The sequence below is a fragment of the Xenia sp. Carnegie-2017 genome, unplaced genomic scaffold (genome assembly GCF_021976095.1).
Source record: "Xenia sp. Carnegie-2017 unplaced genomic scaffold, XeniaSp_v1 HiC_scaffold_6, whole genome shotgun sequence".
In the NCBI taxonomy this organism is placed as follows: domain Eukaryota; kingdom Metazoa; phylum Cnidaria; class Anthozoa; order Malacalcyonacea; family Xeniidae; genus Xenia; species Xenia sp. Carnegie-2017.
The window spans coordinates 17,853,471-17,874,439 of record NW_025813526.1 but is presented as its reverse complement, the minus strand read 5'-3'; the positions used below and the strand labels follow the sequence as shown (position 1 = coordinate 17,874,439).

At 32.4% G+C, this 20,969-nt stretch overlaps 1 protein-coding gene and 1 long non-coding RNA gene across 3 annotated transcripts; both read right to left on the bottom strand.

Moving 5' to 3' along the window:
* Positions 1-3,130: 3,130 nt before the first annotated feature.
* LOC124458484 lies at positions 3,131-3,532 on the bottom strand. Its single transcript, XR_006953212.1, has 2 exons — positions 3,278-3,532; positions 3,131-3,207 (listed from the first exon to the last, which is right to left on the bottom strand). It is a non-coding gene; the product is annotated as an uncharacterized LOC124458484 (long non-coding RNA).
* A 603-nt stretch (positions 3,533-4,135) lies between these two features.
* On the bottom strand, positions 4,136-10,783 carry LOC124457770 (uncharacterized skeletal organic matrix protein 5-like). Of its 2 annotated transcripts, none has more exons than XM_047007943.1 (4): positions 10,579-10,783; positions 7,845-7,881; positions 7,372-7,501; positions 4,136-4,941 (listed from the first exon to the last, which is right to left on the bottom strand). In XM_047007943.1, the coding sequence occupies exons 2-4, from the start codon at positions 7,856-7,858 to the stop codon at positions 4,426-4,428; spliced, it is 660 nt and encodes a 219-aa protein (XP_046863899.1). In that variant the 5' UTR covers positions 7,859-7,881; positions 10,579-10,783; the 3' UTR covers positions 4,136-4,425. The 2 variants fall into 2 exon arrangements, with proteins under 2 accessions (XP_046863899.1, XP_046863898.1); XM_047007942.1 differs by lacking the exon at positions 10,579-10,783 and adding an exon at positions 10,355-10,503.
* Positions 10,784-20,969: the final 10,186 nt, after the last annotated feature.

Genomic DNA, 20,969 nt, shown 5'->3' with positions numbered 1-20,969 from the left:
AACTTTCAATGGTTAATCTGAGAGAAAAACGTCTGCAAATAGTTAGAGTGGATATTTTGTTAAAAGAAGCTGTTTCAAAATAGCATGCACACGAAAATGACTTAGCCAAAAAGTGATTTGAACACATTGGCTAAAATATGACAAGTGCTGTAAGTCAAAGCTTAGCTTTCAAATTGCGGATTATTTTGAATTTTTCCTTTTTAAATGTCATATTTTTATAATTCTGGCCATTTAGACATAAATTTGAAAGTAAATTAATCCAAATGTGAGTAGTTACTAAATAATTAAGAAAATTGCAATTGTTATAATTAATAATATGATTTCCAGTGAAAATTAGGGAAAACATGCTCGAGTGAGTTTTTCAAATTTATCAAAATTGTACGAGTCCGAAAGACGAGAAGTCCTTCTCTCGAGAAGCTATATTCTATTACAAATAATAGACACGAAAATAATTCTCTTTTCTCTTGATTTTTAACTTCAGCGTACGTACATTTTAGCCGGTAAAATATTAATATTAATCGAAAGGGAATTTCTCAATTTCGTCTGATATCACTTTTCATAATACAATAGCTTACGCACATACAGCTATAACAAGGTAACTGTATAAAGCTACTTATTGAAATATTCATATTTTCATCCAGAAACATCTTGCAAACGGTGAACTGTAAGCTCATCCACCAATTTTTTTTTTTTACTTACGTCTTCACGCCTTTCATTGGAATTGCTTTGTTTAGTATAGTTTAACTTCCACCGGTGTTGAAATGTTTTATTTTGTCTTAGATCACTTCATTGTTTGACTAAACAGTTACGAGCGCGCTTTTTTCAAAAAAAAAATTGCAATGGGTTTCCTTTATCTTTTTCCCTGTTTTTGGTCCTGGTATTTATGATACTAATTAATTGCGGAGTTTTTTCATGTATATTATTAATAAGGTTATAAAGAAATACAATATACCATTAACAAATTACTTTTAAATCGAGTTTTTTGCAAAACTTGCAGCAAATTTTCGCTAAAATATTTTTATGTTTAAGGTTATGCTCACGCTTAAATTTATTTTTTACCATTTGGTTTCAATTAAAAAGTACGGATTACTCTCTCCGACCCAGAGCTTGCCGATTATACGTTTTGCGACCTGCTCTACTCTACAGAATATATTTAGAAAAAAATAAAACAAATTCCGAAAACGGACAATAATAATCCTCATCAATTTCTCATTTGTCCTGGTCATTGAATATATATAGAGAAGCTTAAAATCAGCACATTCAAATTTTAATGTAGCTATTAAGTCATATGTTTTCGTCATGTTTTTTTTTGTGAAGTTAAATTTGATTAGGGAAGAAAGCAAAAGATTGCAACCATCTTAAGAAATTGTACTGCTTGTTATTTTCTAACTAACTTACTAAGACTTGGATGTATAATATTTTCAAATTTAATCTACAACATTACAAATAATTTACCTTTTCTACGATAAAACATGCATAACAATTGCTGGTTTAACACTAAAAATTTTTAGAAGTAATCATTTACAAGATTATAAAATTGCACAAATTCCATTATTTGGGTACAGGGGTAATACCATGCAAAGTTTAATAGCATTATGTTGGTTAAGTGAAGTTAAAGTTGAATTAGATGAAATTGATTACACTTTTGAATACAAACTAACGATTAATGGAGAAAGAAAAATTTTAGTTAGATTTGTTGATGGCTATTCTGAAGAAAACAAAACTGTATATCAATTCTTTTTTTCCCCTAAAGTATATTCAAGATTGTTGAAAAACTTCCTTTACTTAATAACAGACTTACTTTTCAATATCATAGAATTTTATATATTTTCATGCCAGAGATTTTAAATTAAAACCATACATACATAAATATATATAACTTTTGCCACATGCCAGACATCATATGCATGATCTACTCCTGGTTTCTCTTTTGCCATGTAAGCAGATACTTGGACATGGCGGTCTGTCACCAGCTTGTTCATTTTAGCCCCATTGCCTTCCAAGTATTTAAGTTGACTTTTTAACGAAGTGCCATCGCGTTTGAATTTTTTTGCTTCAGTTGACTGCAAAACGAAAGATTAACATTATCTGAATTTTATTCAATTCTGTAAATAAATTCAAATTGCTAACAAAGGAATTTCAAAAAACTTAATAGAAATGTCAGGGTAATACCTTCACTACTTGTGTATCTAAAACAATGTTTCTTTTCATGTCCAAAGTACTTCCTGATCCCAAAAGTCCACTATGACCATCACTATCGACCCGCATATCAGATGCAATAGCAATTGGCTCAGCGTCTATATCCTTCAATCTTGCAGATTGTTCCGCTCGCCAAACTTGATATATTGAAGGAATTGCACAACTTTTTAATATACTTTACAACTCTCGCTGCTTCAGATTAGGAATGTTAAGCGCATTAAACAGCCGAACAATCTTGGAAGATTCCATGCCTGTTGCAAGAATTGCAGATGCTAATATTAAATGAAATACTGACTTTTTGAATAGCATTGGTCCAGTTGCCCATGTAAAAGAATGTTCAGGTTTAGCCGTGCAGGAAACGCTAATATTGCAAGAGGAACCAAATCGATTTTCAATTGCTACAATGCATTTCGCATGACATCGACAGCAACGACCGAAAATATCTACAATTGCATCCTCGAACACGATAAGTTTCATCTGTTTTTCAGGCGGTTTTCCTTTAATTAAGACTTGTTCTTTTGAGCTAACTTCTTCTCCGCTGCTTTTATCACAGTTTGTGGACGGGGACAAGTTTGAAAATTCAGCATCGCTATCTATAAATCCAGGATCCAGATTTGAAGTGGCACTTTTCGTGATCTCACTGTCAACCTCTGCCGCTGCAGATGACACAAAATCTGTGGCATCCTTGCTATAACTGGGTGCAGAATTGGCAATGTCTTCATTCTCGATTGCTGATATTCTGGAGCAAAACGAAATTGTGGCAGTCAAACTAGGAAAAAGATATTTTCCTTGAAAAGTGGCCGAGCTTGATGTTATCAGTGTCAGTTACTGATTTTGTGCAAATTTCTTTTATGTTTGTGTAGACCTTTCTCGTGAATTGGAAAACACCAATTGCGAAATGCTGATAGCATTTGAATTTTAATTTTCTTCATTTTCTGTTTCTTCGTCTTCATTAGATTATTCTTGTGTAATAGGGGTTTCACTATCTGCTAAAAGTTCTGTAATGTCCTGTGTAAAATGTAATTAATAATTGTAAGCATGGTCGTCATATGAAAGAAGTTTTCTTGTAAAAAATCACCTTTTTACGTTGCTTTTCTTAGAAAAAATGCCACTTAGTTGATGGGGTTACAGATAATGGTTTGTTTAATGTTGGCACAGCATTGCTCTTTAACCGTAATCGAAATGATTCCTCGCACTCTATTTGATGAAGAAATTTCTTTGTACACCCTGTTTCGTACGCGTCTTCTGCAAAATGTAGCGAGCAAATTTTGATGTTCGCCAATGGCTCGAATGATTTCCTTTTGCAAAAATCAATTCATAGTTTTCTTCTCTTCTGCTGTGCTTCTGATTTTATATGAGGAAAAACGAAAGAAAAGAATATCATTCTTCTTTTTTTGAAGTCGCTGTTGCAACCGTGAACCGGGCAATACATGTTTAAAAAGTAATCTAAACTGAAATATACCTTTCTAATTTTGAGCAGCAATGCATTGTGCATCAGCTTTTATAGCCAAAGTATTGTGACAACAAATCCGTGCAGCGTGTTCAAGAAAGCTAACTCCCATCCCCGGAAACAGACGCAGCTATTCCGTTAGGTCTAATTTTACGGATATCTTTGGTGTGTACTTGACGTTCATGTTATCAATCTAACAAGCATATTAGCGTATTTTCCGCCTGATGTTATCAAGAAAGACCGTAAAATTAAAGTGTTAGACAGACGCTCTTTGATGTTCTTTGTTATGTTCTGCAATTGCGATGCCATATCATTGTCGATGGTTTGTCCCAAATTGCGCAAAAGAAAATGCATGAGTGATCCATCTAAAACATGTATTCATTCATCAGTTAAAAATTAATTGAAAAGTGTTCTTGTACATTGTGCACGCAAAGACGCACGTAAAACATTACGGATAAACGAAACAGTACAGTCAAGAACAAAACATAGCGGCTTAAACATTTTTCTTTAACTCTAGCAATTAACAGCAATTTTTGACTGTTCTCCTGCATTTAAAAGAATTGTTCGACATAAAAACTAAATATTTATAACAAGTTTCGGAAATACAAAGAAATTGTTGCATTTCGATTAAAACTATACACATTCATTTAGTTTGCAATGAAGTATATCATAATCTTATTTTAATGAAGTATAACTTTTACGATTTGGTTTCGTTTTGCTTTTCCATAAAAAAAATGAGACAATTAAAACGTCAAGCATTGCCTGTATAACAGTTACTAAATAACAAAAATATATCCCATAGCTCGAACATTTTTGTCATTGCTACTCCAAGAAACAAAATTACCACAGCTGTTCACGACGCAAGAATTACATTCATGTGATCCACCAAAGCCAATGAAAGAATCAGGTGTAATACAGTCGTTTTGCTCATTTCCCAAAATGCCAAGCTTTACACGAGCGTTTACATTAAGTTGTCCAACGACGTTAAAGCCTTCTTTATCACAATATTGTTGAAGGAAGCTGTTTTCAACTAATGTGAACCATTGGCTACGACGCAAAGTGGTTTTCGTATATTTTCCGTCAGCAATGAGGTCGTATAAGGACTCAGCTTGCATTTCAAAACTTATGAATTTTATTGTACTGTTTACTTTCATTCCAACACACATCTTCTTTATTTTAGTGCTCCAGTAAGTAGGAAGTTTTGTTTCATTTTGATCTAATCCAGTTTCACCATTTTCTGTCATATAACTCTCCTTGTTGCTCCAAAGCGATGAATTATATTGGAACGTTGCCTAAATTTAATAAATTCGTATCATAAACGAATGAAATAAATTTGAAAAAACAGCGTTTACTTCGCGCATTAAATTTAAAAGAGTATTTGAAATATATAATGTGAACATCAAATTTCCATCCATCGAAATGCAATAAATAATGATAAATTAACTCCAATTTTGCTGTCTTGATCGTATTGGTAATAATGCCCAATATAATTCACGATGTAAGCAATTTTGGCGATGATTGGTCAATTACCTGCAGATAACTCTCGACATCTGCAATTATAACGTTACATCTACGGATAATAGTTTCTACAATTATTGACGCCATTGAAAAAGGGTTTTGAAAAATAAAATAATAGCGATATTTACCGTAATTTCTAAACACAATAAGCGAAAGCTTTTCAGCAAAAAGCATCTGAAAAATGCTACAAAGCGAAGAAACTGCTTTTGAACATATTTACAGTATAATAAAACGACAAGGCCTGTAATAAACAAGTTTTGTTTCAGTAAAAAATTAGCAAAGTTTTAAAAATGTTTTGCATTTATTAGTTTTAATAATATTTTATTTAGTTAAAGTGAATAATAAAACAATTTTTGAATTCGTAGTGAACAAAGTCAATATGTTTTTGACAGTAAAATGGAATTAGGGAATTTAATGGTTTCAAGTCAAAAATAAGTTTTGAAAGTTCTGGAACTTTTATATGGAGTTATGCAGATAATGCTACAACCAAAGGGACATTCAAACTAAGTGTTTTGTATATCTAAAGCAGTGTTAATATATCTGCTAATTGCTGTGAGGCAAAGAATAACTAGGAGTGTGATAATGACAATATTCATAAGAGAAATTGTTTTTGATCTCTATAATGAAGGACAAAATGTTTGTAATAACAAATGGTCAAATTCCTTTAAGACGAATCCACTCTACTTTAAAAAATTATCTTAGAGAGGCAAGTCCTAGTTGTATAAAGCCCTAGAAGAAACCACATCATATTGCTAAACATTAAAATCAGTTAACAGTTTTCCCAAACTCACAGAGTGCAAAGCCAAATGGTAAACCATGACCAATTTAGTGATAAATCGTGAGTTCTTCTTGAGGGTGGCATTTGGCTAATGTCAACGAACTGATGGCTGCATGCAATAGCTAAATGTAGTGTGATAAATAGTATGCCACTTAAAATTGTCATGACCCAATAATGTAACGCAATAATTAAGACTACAATAGATGCCCCGAAATTTTAACTTTTTTGCGTTTCTGATTTGGTATGCCTAGTTCTGGTGATTTTTTAGCGCAACCTGATCAATTTGACAGTCCGTGCAGATTATTTCATGGTCAAGGAGTGCCCATGATTTAATTGTGCACAAATTAAAAAGAAATCAAGTAATCTTTTTTTCAAATTTACAAAAATTTAATTAATCCAGTTAAACATAAAAGTTTAAATATTCTGTCTAATTGTAAAATAGTATATGAGCTACTTCAATAAAGATACTGGATGAAAAATTTCTAAGAACATTATAGTTAAATTGTCTGATATTTATGTGTTCTATTTTAAGGCAAAGTTTGACACGTCCACAAAGCATAGATTTATGATCTCTCAGTGCATGCACTATATTATTAATTTTTTAAAATTTTTTATTGCCTATTAGGTGAAGAAAAGAGCTACCCTTAGAACGTTCCTTAGAAAGTTATAGAAAGTCGGCACAAACCCGATAGGGTCTTAGGGTCTTAAACACTTACCATTTTTGTATTAGGGTGTTTCGTAATCTTATTTAGAAGAAAAATATTCTATTATTAAAATGCATATCATTCGATATTGGATACACATATAACGAGGCAAGAATTACCATGAGAAGTGACATAGTGTTTTCAAGGTTTTAATATAGCCTTAAATTCTCAATAAAATCATCTGAAGGTTATCAAGGGTGTTAAATACTATGTCTGACTTACCAGGCAAAAGCGAATCTTCGTTCAGAATATAATAGCCCATATTTGCAATCTTCCTGGTAAATCTCTGGCAACGATGTTGGACTTAATTGTATTATTGTCAAATTATTCGATATTCAGCAATTACCACAAATTGCAGTAGTCATTGGTAAAGTAAAGTGCATGGAAAAAGAAACTTTTCTTTTATTTAATTTTAATGCCATCCACCCTTGGCAGTAATAATCATATGCAATATTTAAAAAGTGAAAATTTAGCCTGTCTAATGAGAATGCAAGCAAATAATGTGTTTTTTACTAGAAAATAAATCCATTTCACCTCTAAGATCATTAGAAATTTTAAGAATTTATTGCTTTCACTTCATTTTGCGCATAAAATATATCATTTTTATGATTAATATTGTCATTATAAGAACTATTTTTAGGAAGAAAAAATTGTGTTTAGGAATTAGATTTCCTTAAATTTTCTATTAGCTATCAAAACATTCAAAAATATTTCCTTTTTACCTTTGTTCCATCAATTTTCAAGACTAGTGTCCAGCCTTCTCCCGAGCAACCCGTTATTTTACGCATACAAAAAACTTTGCTGTATCCCATTAAAGTGTTGGTGCTAATCAAGTACATCCCGTCCTTTAAACTATTAAAGACGAATGTTAATTAGAGAAAAACAAAAAAAAATGCTACGATAATATTTTAAGGGATAATTGTAATTTAAATAATATCATTCAGAAAAATCGAAAAAAATGGTAAATTTATTGGACCAAAAAATTGAAGCCAAAACCATTTTTGATAGACTAGAGCAAAAATAGCACCAACTGTAATTTCTATAATATTTATATTGCAATACGAAATATGGTACTCCGAAAATTTTAAATATTTGATAAAAACACAAGTTTATACCTTAATTGATTTTTGGTTGCACATTAGTTATATCATATATTCTGTAAATTATTGACTTAATTATAGTAAATTTACTTTACCTGTCATTTCTCATTGCCTCCTCGCATGAAGAGAAAACTAAAGATAATATAGTATGAATTAAATCAAACAGAGATTTTATGATGGTGACAAATCTAAATATTTCCAGAAAAGCTAGTGACTTCAAATTTAAAAGTTTTTGCAAGTTCTGCAGAATAGTAGATACCAAAGAGTTTAAAAACCGTATTTTAGAATTAGAAAAACAATGCAAAAGTTCTGGTGTAAAAATAGCCTACTTTTCTTTAATGTCGGGCAATGGAGTTCATTGTAGTAATACTTTTGCATTGTTATTCTAAATCATTCTACTTCTGATCCGATGTCAATGTTATTCTGAGTGATGCCAGTTGGACAAGCCTTTAAAAGAATTGACACATCCCTATAGCACTATAGATTTCTCGTTAACCTGTTATAAGCAGGGCCAAGACTAGAACGCTATTTTTGAGGGGTGGGTGAATAATCAAATATTAAACTCTGCCCGACTGATATCTCTTGAAATAATAACTTTAACAAACAAAATCAGTCGAGCAGAGCTAAGTATAGCAGAATATCCCCCTTAAATTAACGTTCTCGTTTCGGTCCTGGTAATGAGTACTCATTATGCCAAAGCTTGGACAGATGAAAATGTTAATAGAAAGAAAAAAAGAAATTCTGTTAAAGACACATGATGCTACATGATGCTATATGATGCTATATGCTCCACTGCGCAAAATCGTTTCTATGATGTCACAATTAAGTCATCTTAAACAAAGAAAAATAACTTTCATTTTCTTATTTACTTTCAAAGGAGGAGCCTAGCTATTTTTCAGATTGATACTGTTTTCTGAAATGTTTTCCGTGCATTATGTTTGTCAGGTTACGTACAAGATTTTTAAAAACCTAACAAAAAGTTCATTACAAACATTACAACAGTGCTGACAGACCATGCCAAAAAAATAAAATGTGTTGATTTTCCGCAAGTTCTTGTGCTTGCTTAAGATATAGGCCTCTTTAGTATAAATCAATTTGTATCAAATTTTAAATAACTCGAGATCCCAAAAAAAATTTACGTTATAATGATATGATTGGTTTAGGAAAAGTTAGAGATTTAGAGAAAAAGACTATTACAGCTAATTAACTCTAAGCATTGGCGATGAAAAAGGGTCAGTTTTTTGTACCAAATTATTTTTGAAAAAAGCCCTTCGCAATTCATCTTATTTAACGTTGTTGGATTATAATAATTTTGTAAAGCCATTGCACATCGGAAAACAAAAAAAAGTTTTAAGAAACAAAGACCTTCTCTACTCTACAGAATATATATAGAACAAAATAAGCAAATTCCGAAAACGGAGAAAAATACTCCTAATCAATTTCTCATCTTAGGAGCACTTTTGATGAAACGCAATATGCCACAACTTAATTGTGGTCTTAAAGCCTGTAAGAAATTATCTCTATTTTAAATGTTAGTATACTGCCTAATTGTTGAGTCTTATTGTTCTTGAATTACGTAACTGTCACTTCCGTTGTAAATAATTTATAAAAGTTTCGCATCATGCATTGTAAACAATTAGTCTATAGCCTGGGCCACACTATTGTCTATATTGACGAAAACGAAAACGAAACGAAAATTCCGCACGAAATGCATGCCAGACACGGCGAAAAATTACAAGCATGCTTGCAAAGCCAAAACTTTTTTGGCCAATGAGCAAGCGGCATTTTTGACGGATTAGAAAAAATGACGATCTCCAAAAGAAAAAGATTATTTCTTCTTAAGAAAAGTTACTGCTTTTAAAGTTGAAAACAAGCAACAGCAAACGTCGATACTGAATTCATCCAATTAATAAACGACGTGATCGTCTTGGACTATTTAACAACTTGATTAAAGAATTACGAGAGCCGAACAATGAAAATAGACACATAAAATACTTGTGAATGACGACGACAATATTTGACTACATTTTGGATTTAATTAAACCTCACATCACTAAAGTTGGCACACATCTTAGAAAGTCTATTAGCCCTGATTTATTAAAACCTCTTGCCCCTCCGCCATGTTTGAGTACAAAGTCTGATATTATTAGCCAATAGTATGCGTTTTCGTTCACGAAAAAGGTCAAAAGTTCAACTCTTCTAATATGCACGAAAATGAAATTTTCGTCGAGTTTTCGTTCAAAATTTTCGTTGCGGCAGTTTTCGTTCGGACGATAGTGTGGCCTAGGCTTAACAAGTCTTTGGAATAAAGACGAAACATTACACTTTCAATTTCAAACTTATATATTAACTTGAATATCAAGAAAACGAGATGTCCGTTTTCGGAATTTGTTTTATATTGCTTTATTTAAAATTGTCTGATTGTCCTGGTCGTTGAATATATATCGGTTAGCTTAAAATCAGCATATTCAAATTTTAATGTAGCTATTAAGTCATATGTTTTCGTCATGTTTTGTTTTTTAAGTGAAATTTGATTAGGGAGGAAGGCAAAAGATTGCAACCATCTTAAGAAATTGCACTGCTTGTTGTTTTCTAACTAACTTACTTAGTTTTACCGAACAATATCTTCCCGTAAAGCCAAAAGGACATTGACATCTGTAAGGATCAGAACCAGGTCCGTCTCTCAGGTCAACAGTCATTATTCCGCCATTTTTACGCAACTTTTCTTTGTTGTATGGTATGCTTATAAATCAAGTGTGCAATTAATCAAGATTAGTAGCTTTGTCAATAAAAATAATTTAAAACCATTGACATACTTTTTCATCATACCTTTCTTTGTGGATTCAGCAATTCATAGAAACTCCACTTGTTATCCGTACATATTTCATAATTCTGTAGACGTTTGTGAGTTAATTGACAAGTTACATCTTCCATCATTATGCCTTCCCAAAAGTTGAACCCAACACAGAATGGTTCTTGTAAACATTTTAATGCACATGAATCTGCCGATGAGTAAAATGCTTCAAACAAAACATTTTCTTTTAATTTACATGTCTCTAAAATTCAAAATACAGTTGCATGAGTAATATTGCCTTGAACAATGTATCTCAATACAAAGAATTAAAGATTTGTAAAATTAGCTTTTCAAAACCAAATTTAAATTTGTTATCAAATTAAGGTCCCTAAGGGCCTGTTCATACGAAACGGGCTGTCTTAGCTAATATGACGTAATAAATTTCTTCGCATAAATGTTGCATTTTGCGGGAAATTTTTAAATATGTTTACATCAAGTTGCATCATTTTAAATTTTTATACTTAAAACATTTTAAGATTTTCGACCTAAAAGTTAAAAGCAAAATCATGTTATCACCGGCAATTGCAGTGGTGATAGGAAGAATTATTTCATTCGTTTTTCAAATGAACAGAGTTTTTTTGACTTGCAAACACATGTTAAGCAAAAGAACGATGAGATTATGAGAATTTCATCGAGTAGACGATCTGTTATTTATCAAAAGTTGAAATATGCAAGAGGAGGAATATTGCTACGAAAGAAGAGGAGAGACTTGGTTTAGGCTAGAACAAATGGTGGGAGGAAGTTTATCGCCAAATTATCGCTCATTGTCCACTGAAAAAAAACTTGCAGTAAGTTTGTATTATCTCAAAGATACTGGCTGCCTGGCAATTACATTCGCAATTGCAATAAATACAGCTTCTGTTGTAATTGGAGAAGTATGCAAGACAATTTCTACAAATCTTTTGCTAAAATACATATACTTGCCTCGTGATTGTGAAGAAATGAAAATAATATTATCTGAGTTGCAAGCTAAGTTTACAATGATACAAGCAATGAGCTGCAAAGATGGGAAACATATACCAATTAAAAAGCAGCAGAAAGCTCACAAGATTATTTTTGTAACAAGCAATTTTATTCGTTAATTGGGCAGGCCATTTGTGACTACAGAGGGCAATTCATGGACAATGAATGTATGTGGGACGGAAGTGTCCATGATGCTAAAGTTTTGCCAACTCCTCTGTTAATCATAAACTGCAAGGCAACAATCTTCCATGAACCTTTCAGTCAGTTGTTCCAGGGTGTAACCTTGTACCAAACTGTCAAATAGGAGACCCAGAAAATCCATTAACACACTTTTGTATGAAAGATTACAAATGTTGCAAAAGCAATGAACAGCTCGTTTTTAATGAAATACAAACACCAGCAAGGAACCAAGTTAAGCGCGCTTTTGGGCGTTTGAAAGCACGTTGGGCAATTCTTACAAGGTCAATGGACTTATCATTAAACATAATACGCACTGTTGTTTAAGCATGTCATATAGTGCATAATATCTGTGAGCACGACAACAATTATATTTACAAAGATCTGGTAAGGAAGAAATAAGACTTAATCAAAGCAAATGAAGAGCATGAAAACTTACCTCACCCAATTTTCTCCATCAATGCTGATCAAGGTGCTACAGTTTTCAATGTTTTAATATCATATATCTATTATAACTACACCTGCTTCCAGATCACTCAACATAGTGGTATTAATCACAGGAGAAAATCCACTGCAGTTTGAAAGCTAGACAACTGTTTTGTTTTGTTATAAAGTAGTAATGGGAGATTTATGAAGGGCTAACATAACATATAGTGACATTGTATTTTGTTGTCATTGTTGAAATGCTAAACAGCCACTCAACAATGCAAGGCAAGATTAAATTATGTAGCATTTTCTAATGAACAGTCAAAAAACTATAAACTGTTTATAAGGGGAAAGTAGAAATTATCCACACTATATTTCAGGTGGACCACAATGACTTGCTTGCCTTGGCAATTACAAAACTTTGTACTCACCATAGTTTCTTGTACAAATATTGTTCATAATTATATTGTCATGCTAAAATTAAAAACTTTTACAAGTGGCAATATTTATCAGTCAACAATAAGTGTTCAATCATTTCTGGTGACCAGTAAAAATATTTCTTTGTTTGTTGCTTGGCTGCCGTTATGAAGAGAACGTGGTAATTTGACCATGCGCAGTATCATCACATTCAGCCCGGTTGAGTAGGTCTGAACAGTGGGTTGGCTCCGCTTGATGCGTTCATATGAGATCGTTAAAGACGAGATCCCGCTTCATTCAATCGTGATCTTACAAAGCCGGGCACGCCCGCTTTTCATATGAACACAATTTTAATTATACACTAAAATAATATATGTAGTGAGATTCTAGCACACGTAGCTAGCCCGTCGAATATGAACAGGCCGTAAGGATTGAAGATATCTTTTTTGCGTGTCTCTTGCAAAAACTATCACAGTCAATCGCACTCAGGCACATGAAAATTGTATTATATATACACGAAAAATATCTGTAACATGTAAAATTTAAAAATCAATTCAAAAGTTATGACTTTAAAATACAAACATAAAACATTACACAAACTAACCGTTTTTCAGCAAACGCAGCATGGTTTTTTCGGTAATACCACAATATACTTCTAAAGCAATTGTGATTATGTATGTTGAAATCGGAACATATGCTGACAAAGAAGAAAACATATTCAAAGATCGACAGTATAACAGTTTGCGAATGTAAAATTAAGTGTATAACTTCAATGAACGTGACGCTTTTGTCATATGTAGATCTATACGCATCTACGCTTTTATATACTGTCCAAAACGTCCTTTTAAATAATTAAAATTTGTTTGAGCAGCTGAAAAAATTTTTTTACATTATTTGTCAAATATGGATGTATATAGTCAAGACTATGGTCAATAAAAGGTTTAAAGACAAAAATCAGAAACAATGTTCTATCAGTTTTTACTGATTTCAAGATCAGTCAACGTGTATTTTTATGATCTTTAACATCATATGTGTTTGCAAGAACTAAAATTACTTTGTCGTTTTACTCATGTATAATTTACGGCTCCCCGTATCTGCAATTCACAAAGTAATTTGTCAATATACAAACATCCCCTTAAATTTAATGAGCAACAATTTAGCCACGATGCAAATTAAAATATAAGTTATCAACAAATTAAATATTGCATTGCAAAATAAAACTGACCAAATGCACAAAACGGGGGGTCCGGTTTTATAAAAACGCAATTAACTTTAACTATAGTTAACGCTAACTACCGTAGTTAACTCCTTAACTGTAGTAACTTAACTGTTCAACTTAACTGCGTTGTACAAAACGTAGTTGGTCTGAAAGTTAAGTAACTGCATAATTAACTTGTGTGGAGTGTTGTTTACGTTAAATGACATAAAGTTTAATCAATTTATGCTTTGTAATGGCGGGCAAGTGAACTATAAAATGACTTCAAAATGAAAAAAAATCTCTTCGCTTATGTAAAATTCTTAAAATATGGTAAACTATTGTCGTTTTTACGGATGTTGATGATGCAAAAAGAAAATTTAATAAACGATTAACGGTGACATGGTAACCGAATTAAATTGTATCATATACATTGAACTTTTCTTAAGAAAATCGACCCTTATCTTCTGTGTGGTACAGTACGATGTTAATGAATGATATGTGTCTCGGCAAGGACTGCTTTCTTTCATGTACCAATTGTATATAATGGACTTGGGCAAACGAAACAATGAACTCTTCTCAAATTTATTCATATGGTGTTCTATGTACAAATATTTAAATATTTAAATGGCCTTGCTTTTACATAATTTAAAACTGGGTGATGAGGGTAGCAAATGAAAAGGTCGTTTCGTTTATCTTTGTAGCAGCTGAGTAAAATACTTCAAAGAAATGCGTTTGTACAGACATGAGTCACACATGTTTTTAAAAGATGACAGCGATGGACTATTTTTATTATTAGAAAACATTTCTTTGAGTCATCATAGTTAGTAGCCATGTAATCCAGCAACTGTCTTTTCACTTCTTGTGACATGCTATATTCACAGCTATACACAAAATAATTTTTTGTTCTTAATTCTTCCTTGCAAAAAACTAAGTTGTAAAAACTATTGGGTATATTTGTTAATGAGCCTTAGTTATGAAACTCTTATTTTTGCTTTGTGATTTATTAACCTATTTTTGTCTAAAGCTTGGGAGTTTTATTCATTTTTTTTCTACTTTTCAAATCATCAAACAGTAGCTAGAGCTTTCTGCTTCTTAGAAAAATAATGACAGGCAAGATTTTATGTACATTAAAAATAAACATTTTTACATAGGAAATATATGATGAAATATCAATAAAACCCACTAATCGACTGTCGTGTATTTTATTGCTTGTGTAATAAACCATGTGCAATGGATATTGTATATATATCAAGCAACATGGACCTTAAAACTGCATGGTAATGAAATTTCTTACGTATTTAAAAAACTAAAATTATTTCATCTCATGCAGCTGATACACAAAATGGTAGTCATGAATAAAATCTTTTGTAAAGCTCATGTATCTATATGTATTATCATTGGTATATTAAGTACAACATTTATACTGTAGTGCCTTTTTGTAGTTAACTTCAACTACCTTTTTACTGCAGTTAGCGCTAATTACTTTTTTATACAACCGACTTAACCGCGTGGTTAAATTAAACCGCGTGTCTTTGGAACTTTACACTAAAGACTTCGATCGCTAAGCTTACGAAGAAAAAACAATGAGTTTAATTTGAACAGTGTTCGCCAGGCTATTCGGCAGGAACTCGATAGACCTTGAAATTCCAGTGGTTATCGTTCCATTACTCATTCGTTGAAGCTAAAATGGATGCAGGTTCCGCGCGAAACGGTCAGAACTTTGGTGAAAGAACTGGACCCAGATGGGGTAAACTTCAGGAAGTCTGGCATTCTTCGTCGACTAATTTATCATTCTCCTTAGCCAAATTATGTTTGTGTATGTGTGTAGACGTTACTTCCTGTTGAATATTACTTCCGCTTATAATGTATATATATAGAGAGGACATTTAGATAAGAGGGCACTTAATATAAACTCTACATGGTGGTAGAAATGGGATTCTGTCTAAAATGGTAAAGACCAGTGGACAAGAGACGTGGAGATAAATTTAAATGGCATTTCAAACACAAATTCCATTGCCATAAAAATTCGAATCGAAAAAGCCCAAAGATTGGAAGCGATGGATTAAACGATTCGAATGTTATCGCATCGCAGCTGGCTTAGACGAAAAATATGATAAAGTACAAATCAATAGTTTGGTATATGCTATGAGAGGCAATACCAATGATCTTTTAAAAAGATCGATAAATTCATCTGGTTCTAAATATGATTTATTTGTCATTCAGCCAGTGGCGTCAGGCCCCCAGATCCCGGGTCCAAGCGTTTCTGATGCTCTTATATTTTAAGAAGCCATCACTTAAGATTTAGTTTTTGAAATTTAGCTTTTGTATCGAATCTTGTGCATTATTATTGAAAGCACGGAGTGAAAGCAAAATGTAGAACAAAAACTTTTTCCTATATTAAAAAGAAAATATTTAAACAAAAATTAAGCAAACATAGATTAAATACTGTTATACATACGTGATTTATATAAACATTAATTTACAGACGGAGGGTTGCTTTCATGAGTTAGTAATAAAAACAACGAAGAAATATTTAATCAGCATTGGGTTAATCATTGCAAATACATCGCACGCTACAAAAAATAATCATCTTTCTAATCTAATGCACTTTTGTGATATAAATTTACTCAAAGATTTTTAGCCGCAGTTAGTCAACTTAAAGGTGCAAAATATGACTGTTCAATCGATTTGAAGTCATGCTTTATAATATAATAATGCTATCATCGGCATTTTCATGCAAGTGGCTAGTATTTTTTTTCTCTTTACATGTTTAGCTAATGTAATAAAGTATTTTTGTTATTAAACATTTTGCAAGCTTTCTAAAGACAGAGGAAAACGGGTATGGTGTGAGGAAAATTAATTTAAAGTTTAAATTTTTGAATATTTTATCTTATGATTGATAGCTACTTTTCAAATCGTCTACTCCATTAAAGTGCCTATGACATGGAAACTTGCTTTTTCATTTCTACGTTTACTGAAGAGATCCTTTTAAATGACAATGTACATCTTAAAACAGTTTACGCATATCACTTTAAATTTTTGCGATTTTGAGGTTTTTGCATTCTCCAATTTATCTTGTGACGTCATATTGCATATTGAGAACTAGGACTACTTCACAAGGACTGCGTTCCCTTTAGCGTGACGTGGTTTATGGTATAAAAAGCTGCCTATTAGTATCAACCTAAAGTTTTCAGGAAACAGAAGAGTATTTGAAACAATGTAGGAGCTCATGCAATATGACGTCACAAGTTAGATAAAATGGAAATAACAAAACTTCATTATCTCGCAAACCAAAAGAGGTATGCATTGACTGTTTTCGAAAATGCATCGTCATTTCAAAACTCACGGTCATTGCAATCATAATTTAAATAGCAAAATTTTCATTTTTTACTTCCAAAACGCAAAAATTTCCGTTCAGTAACTTAAAAATAGAATAAAGTGAATTAACTTCATAAAAATTTGATAAATAGTTAGATGAAAAATTTGCACTGTAAAAAAACTAAAGATTGGGCTGGCTTTGCCACCGAGTCGCAGCTCATAAAAGAAGAAGCGCATCAAATTCCAGCAAGTTTTGGTTTGTGTAAATGTCAGAACATTAAAATTATTAGTTTGGTGAGGATTTGATCACACAAAATTTTCAGGACAGAACTAGATTTAAGTGCTGGCTACTCCTAAACGAACAATCAAGGCTACTTCATAGAAATTCTGACTGTTCTCTTGCAACTGACTACTCAATTAACAATTAATTAACTCTAACAGTCAACTGCAATTTTTGACTGTTCTCCTGCATTTAAAAGAATTGTTCGACATAAAAGTTACATACTTATAGTATATTTTGGAAATACAAAGAAATTCTTGCATTTCGATGAGAATTATATAAATTCATTTATTTGCAAAATTTAATTTTTTTAAAATTTAATTTCAGATATGTAATTCAATATTTTATTATATGAGAACTGCAGTTACTTTTTGTTCAAAAACAACGTTCGCCTAAAAACTAAAAGATTTCTTCTTCATCTTAAGCTTAAGAATTGGTCTTATTTTAATGAGGAATAACTTTTACAATTTGGCTTAGTTTTGTATTTCCATGAGGAACATGAGACAATTAAAACGTCAAGCGTTGCCTGTATTACAGGTACTAAATAACAAAAATATATCCCATTGCTCGAACTTGTTTGTCATTGCTACTCCAAGTAACAAAATTACCACAGCTGTTTACACCGCAAGATTTACATTCATAAGATCCACCAAAGCCAATAAAAGAGTCAGGTGTAATACAGCCGTTTTGTTCATTTCCCAAAATGCCAAGCTTTACACGAGCGTGTCTACTACTTTTTCCAACGACGTTAAAGCCTTCTCTATCACAGTATTGTTGAAGGAAGCTGTTTTTAACTAATGTCAACCATCTACTACGGCTCAAAGTGGTTTTCGTATATTTTCCGTCAGCAATTAGGTCGTATAAGGACTTAGCTTGCATTTCAAAACTTATGAATTTTATTGCATTGTTTACTTTCATTCCAACACACATCATTTTTATTTTAGTGCTCCAGTAAGTAGGAAGTTTTGTTTCATTTTGATCTAATCCAGTTTCACCATTTTCAATCATATATATCTCTTGGTTGCTCCAAAGCAATGAACTATATTGGAACGTTTTTTAAATTTAATAAATGTGAGTTAACATGTAGGTGATCTAAGATTTATAACTTAACATGCCTCATGAACAAAAGGAAGATATATAAAAATAGCGTTAACTTTCTGCATACTAAAAAATAGTTTTGAAATATAAATTTTACAAATAAAGTGGCATTTACGCTGATACAATAATTAAAAATAAACAGATTTGGTCATCTTCATAGAAATAGTGTGATGGTAATAATGCCTATTGCTTGCAATGACCGATAAGAACCCGGTTTTAAACCAATAGCCATTTAAAAAGCATGGGGGGGTCGTTTTCCACTTATCAGGGCGTTTGTGTAGATTTTTGGTTAGTGCCAGAAAATTGTTAAAATTTTTACTTTCTTTGGAATAACTCTAAAATTTTGTCAAGGACATAGATTAAATTCAAAGTCATTGGGACCTCTGGTTAAGTCTTTTACAGATATAAGCAAATTAGTCAAAACAAAACCTTTTCTAAAAATATACTGCTACCAATTTTTTTCGCCTCCAGGGTGGGAGGGCAAGACCAGGCAGCTTTTGAAAGAAGTCCACATTCAAAGGAAATCAAACATTGCTTTTTAGAACAAAGAAAAACATTTTGTTTACTGAAAAAGTTTCTAAAGATAGCAAATGCCATAGTGGATGGTAAAAGTAATATAATAAATTGTTAGTTCTAAAAAGAGCTGTTTTAAGTAAAGAGCACTAACCCAGTAATTCTAAATTAGACTTAACGATGCATTTCGGCAGACTACTCTTCAGGTGTCGACGTCTGCTAAATTAAAAGTTACAATCTACCGATATTTATAGTGCCAAGAAAGAGTGTATGTCATCTCTAAAAGGGGAGATGACGGTGAAAATAGGGATAAATTAAAAACATAATCTTTTTGTCAGCAGAGGACGAGACTGGTTAACTTAACTAAAACAGCTTCCATAACACGCAACTGAAAGAATGAACGGAATTTCTTAATGATTCTAGAATTGTCATGTGTGAATAACAATCAGCACAATGAGAGTTATTCAAGAAATGTTTACCTATCGCGGAGTCACATGAAACTAAATTACTTTTCTTACAATCACGCTCTGTTTGTTGTCTTGAGGGACCGTTCCATTTCTGATTGAAGTGGGTACATGCTGTTTGATCCTATCACCCAACATTTGAGACGTTGTACCTACGTAGCGAGCATCACACTCATATTTATATTCATAAATTACATTGCTTAAAAGTTGTGCCGGTATAGATTCTTTTGGGGTGGGTGGTCAACTAGTTGTTTTCGAAAATATAAAGATAACATTGCTTGCAAAAAACAAATTCTTCGTAATATTCTTAGTTTCCCTTTCAATATCATCAGAAGCCTTACCCATCCATGAAAGTTTGATAAACACAGCTGGTCCAAAAGGCCTGTTCTGTTCAATTTTTTTTTTTGTGCATGAGAAAAATTTATCAAGCATTTTTTTCTGAAATTCCATTTAAGAGAAATATCTTTTTCAATAAGTTAAGATCACCCTCAATGAACTCCTTTGGAGACAGTCTAAGCGTTTGCTTTATTAAACAATTTTAATAAAGAAATCTTTTCTCTGTGTGAAGAAAAAGTCAAAGCGTGTGTACAAACCCGTAAAAGTTGCCTTGCGATAAGCACTTGTAAGGAATTTACCATTGCGTTTATGGACAAAAACATCCAAAAACGCTAACTGACAATTTGATTCATGTTCAGACGCATAATTTAAAGAATATGTTTGTAAATGATGATCGTCCAGGTTAATAAAGTCCTGAGAAGGACTGTTTTTGTTGTTGTTGACTGACGTTTTGACAACCTTAGCGGTAGTCATCTTCAGAGTCAAATGAGGAGTAAACGTCAGGTTAGCCGTATTTGTTGTCTGGTTCTTACGTCATTGTATTGTGTGTACAGGAAATGTGCAGGAAATGTGTATTGTCATTGTGGATTAGTGTGAAGTGAAATATTTTATTTTAAGTTGTGATGTGTGATTTAGGTGTGACGTTTTTAGTTGTAGTGTGTGGGTGTCAATTGTGTATTGTCATTGTGAATTAGTTTGAAGTGTAATGTTTTTAGTTGATAGTTTGTTTGTATTGTGAATAAGTCGTTTGTAAGGTGCCGGTAATTGCTGTGATCTGTTCAGGGTGGTTTGTTCCAAGTTGGTATACCAACTTTCTAATGTAAGCCGTTGTCTATAGTCAGTACTGTAAGTAATGCATTTTGCCGAGTGCCAGTCAATGTTATGCTTTGTGATTTGGTGATGTTCGGCAATGGGATTATTTTTGTCTTGTTTCTTAGTAGCTCGTTTGAGCTCAGTAAGTCTTATGTTTAAATCCTGCCAGTTTCCCGATATAGGATGCGTGTCAGGCGGAGCAGTACGTGCACAAATCATATGTGATTCACTGGACGCTCTACACAGCGAAAACAACTATCTAAAACGTGTTTTTGACAAAAACAACTATAACTCTGACTTTATCAAACGCAACACTTACAAACCCAACGAACCCAACGAAACGAACAACTCAGTGACAACAGC

What these genes read in the sequence shown, in the direction of transcription:
- LOC124457770 (XM_047007942.1), bottom strand. Translation starts at nt 10,448, where the DNA reads ATGACTGTTGACCTGAGAGACGGACCTGGTTCTGATCCTTACAGATGT. An exon ending in ATATTGTTCGGTAAAACTAA is followed by an intron (nt 7,882 to 10,354) that starts GTAAGTTAGTTA and finishes TATTATCTTTAG; the next exon opens with TTTTCTCTTCATGCGAGGAG. An exon ending in TGAAAATTGATGGAACAAAG is followed by an intron (nt 4,942 to 7,371) that starts GTAAAAAGGAAA and finishes TATTAAATTTAG; the next exon opens with GCAACGTTCCAATATAATTC.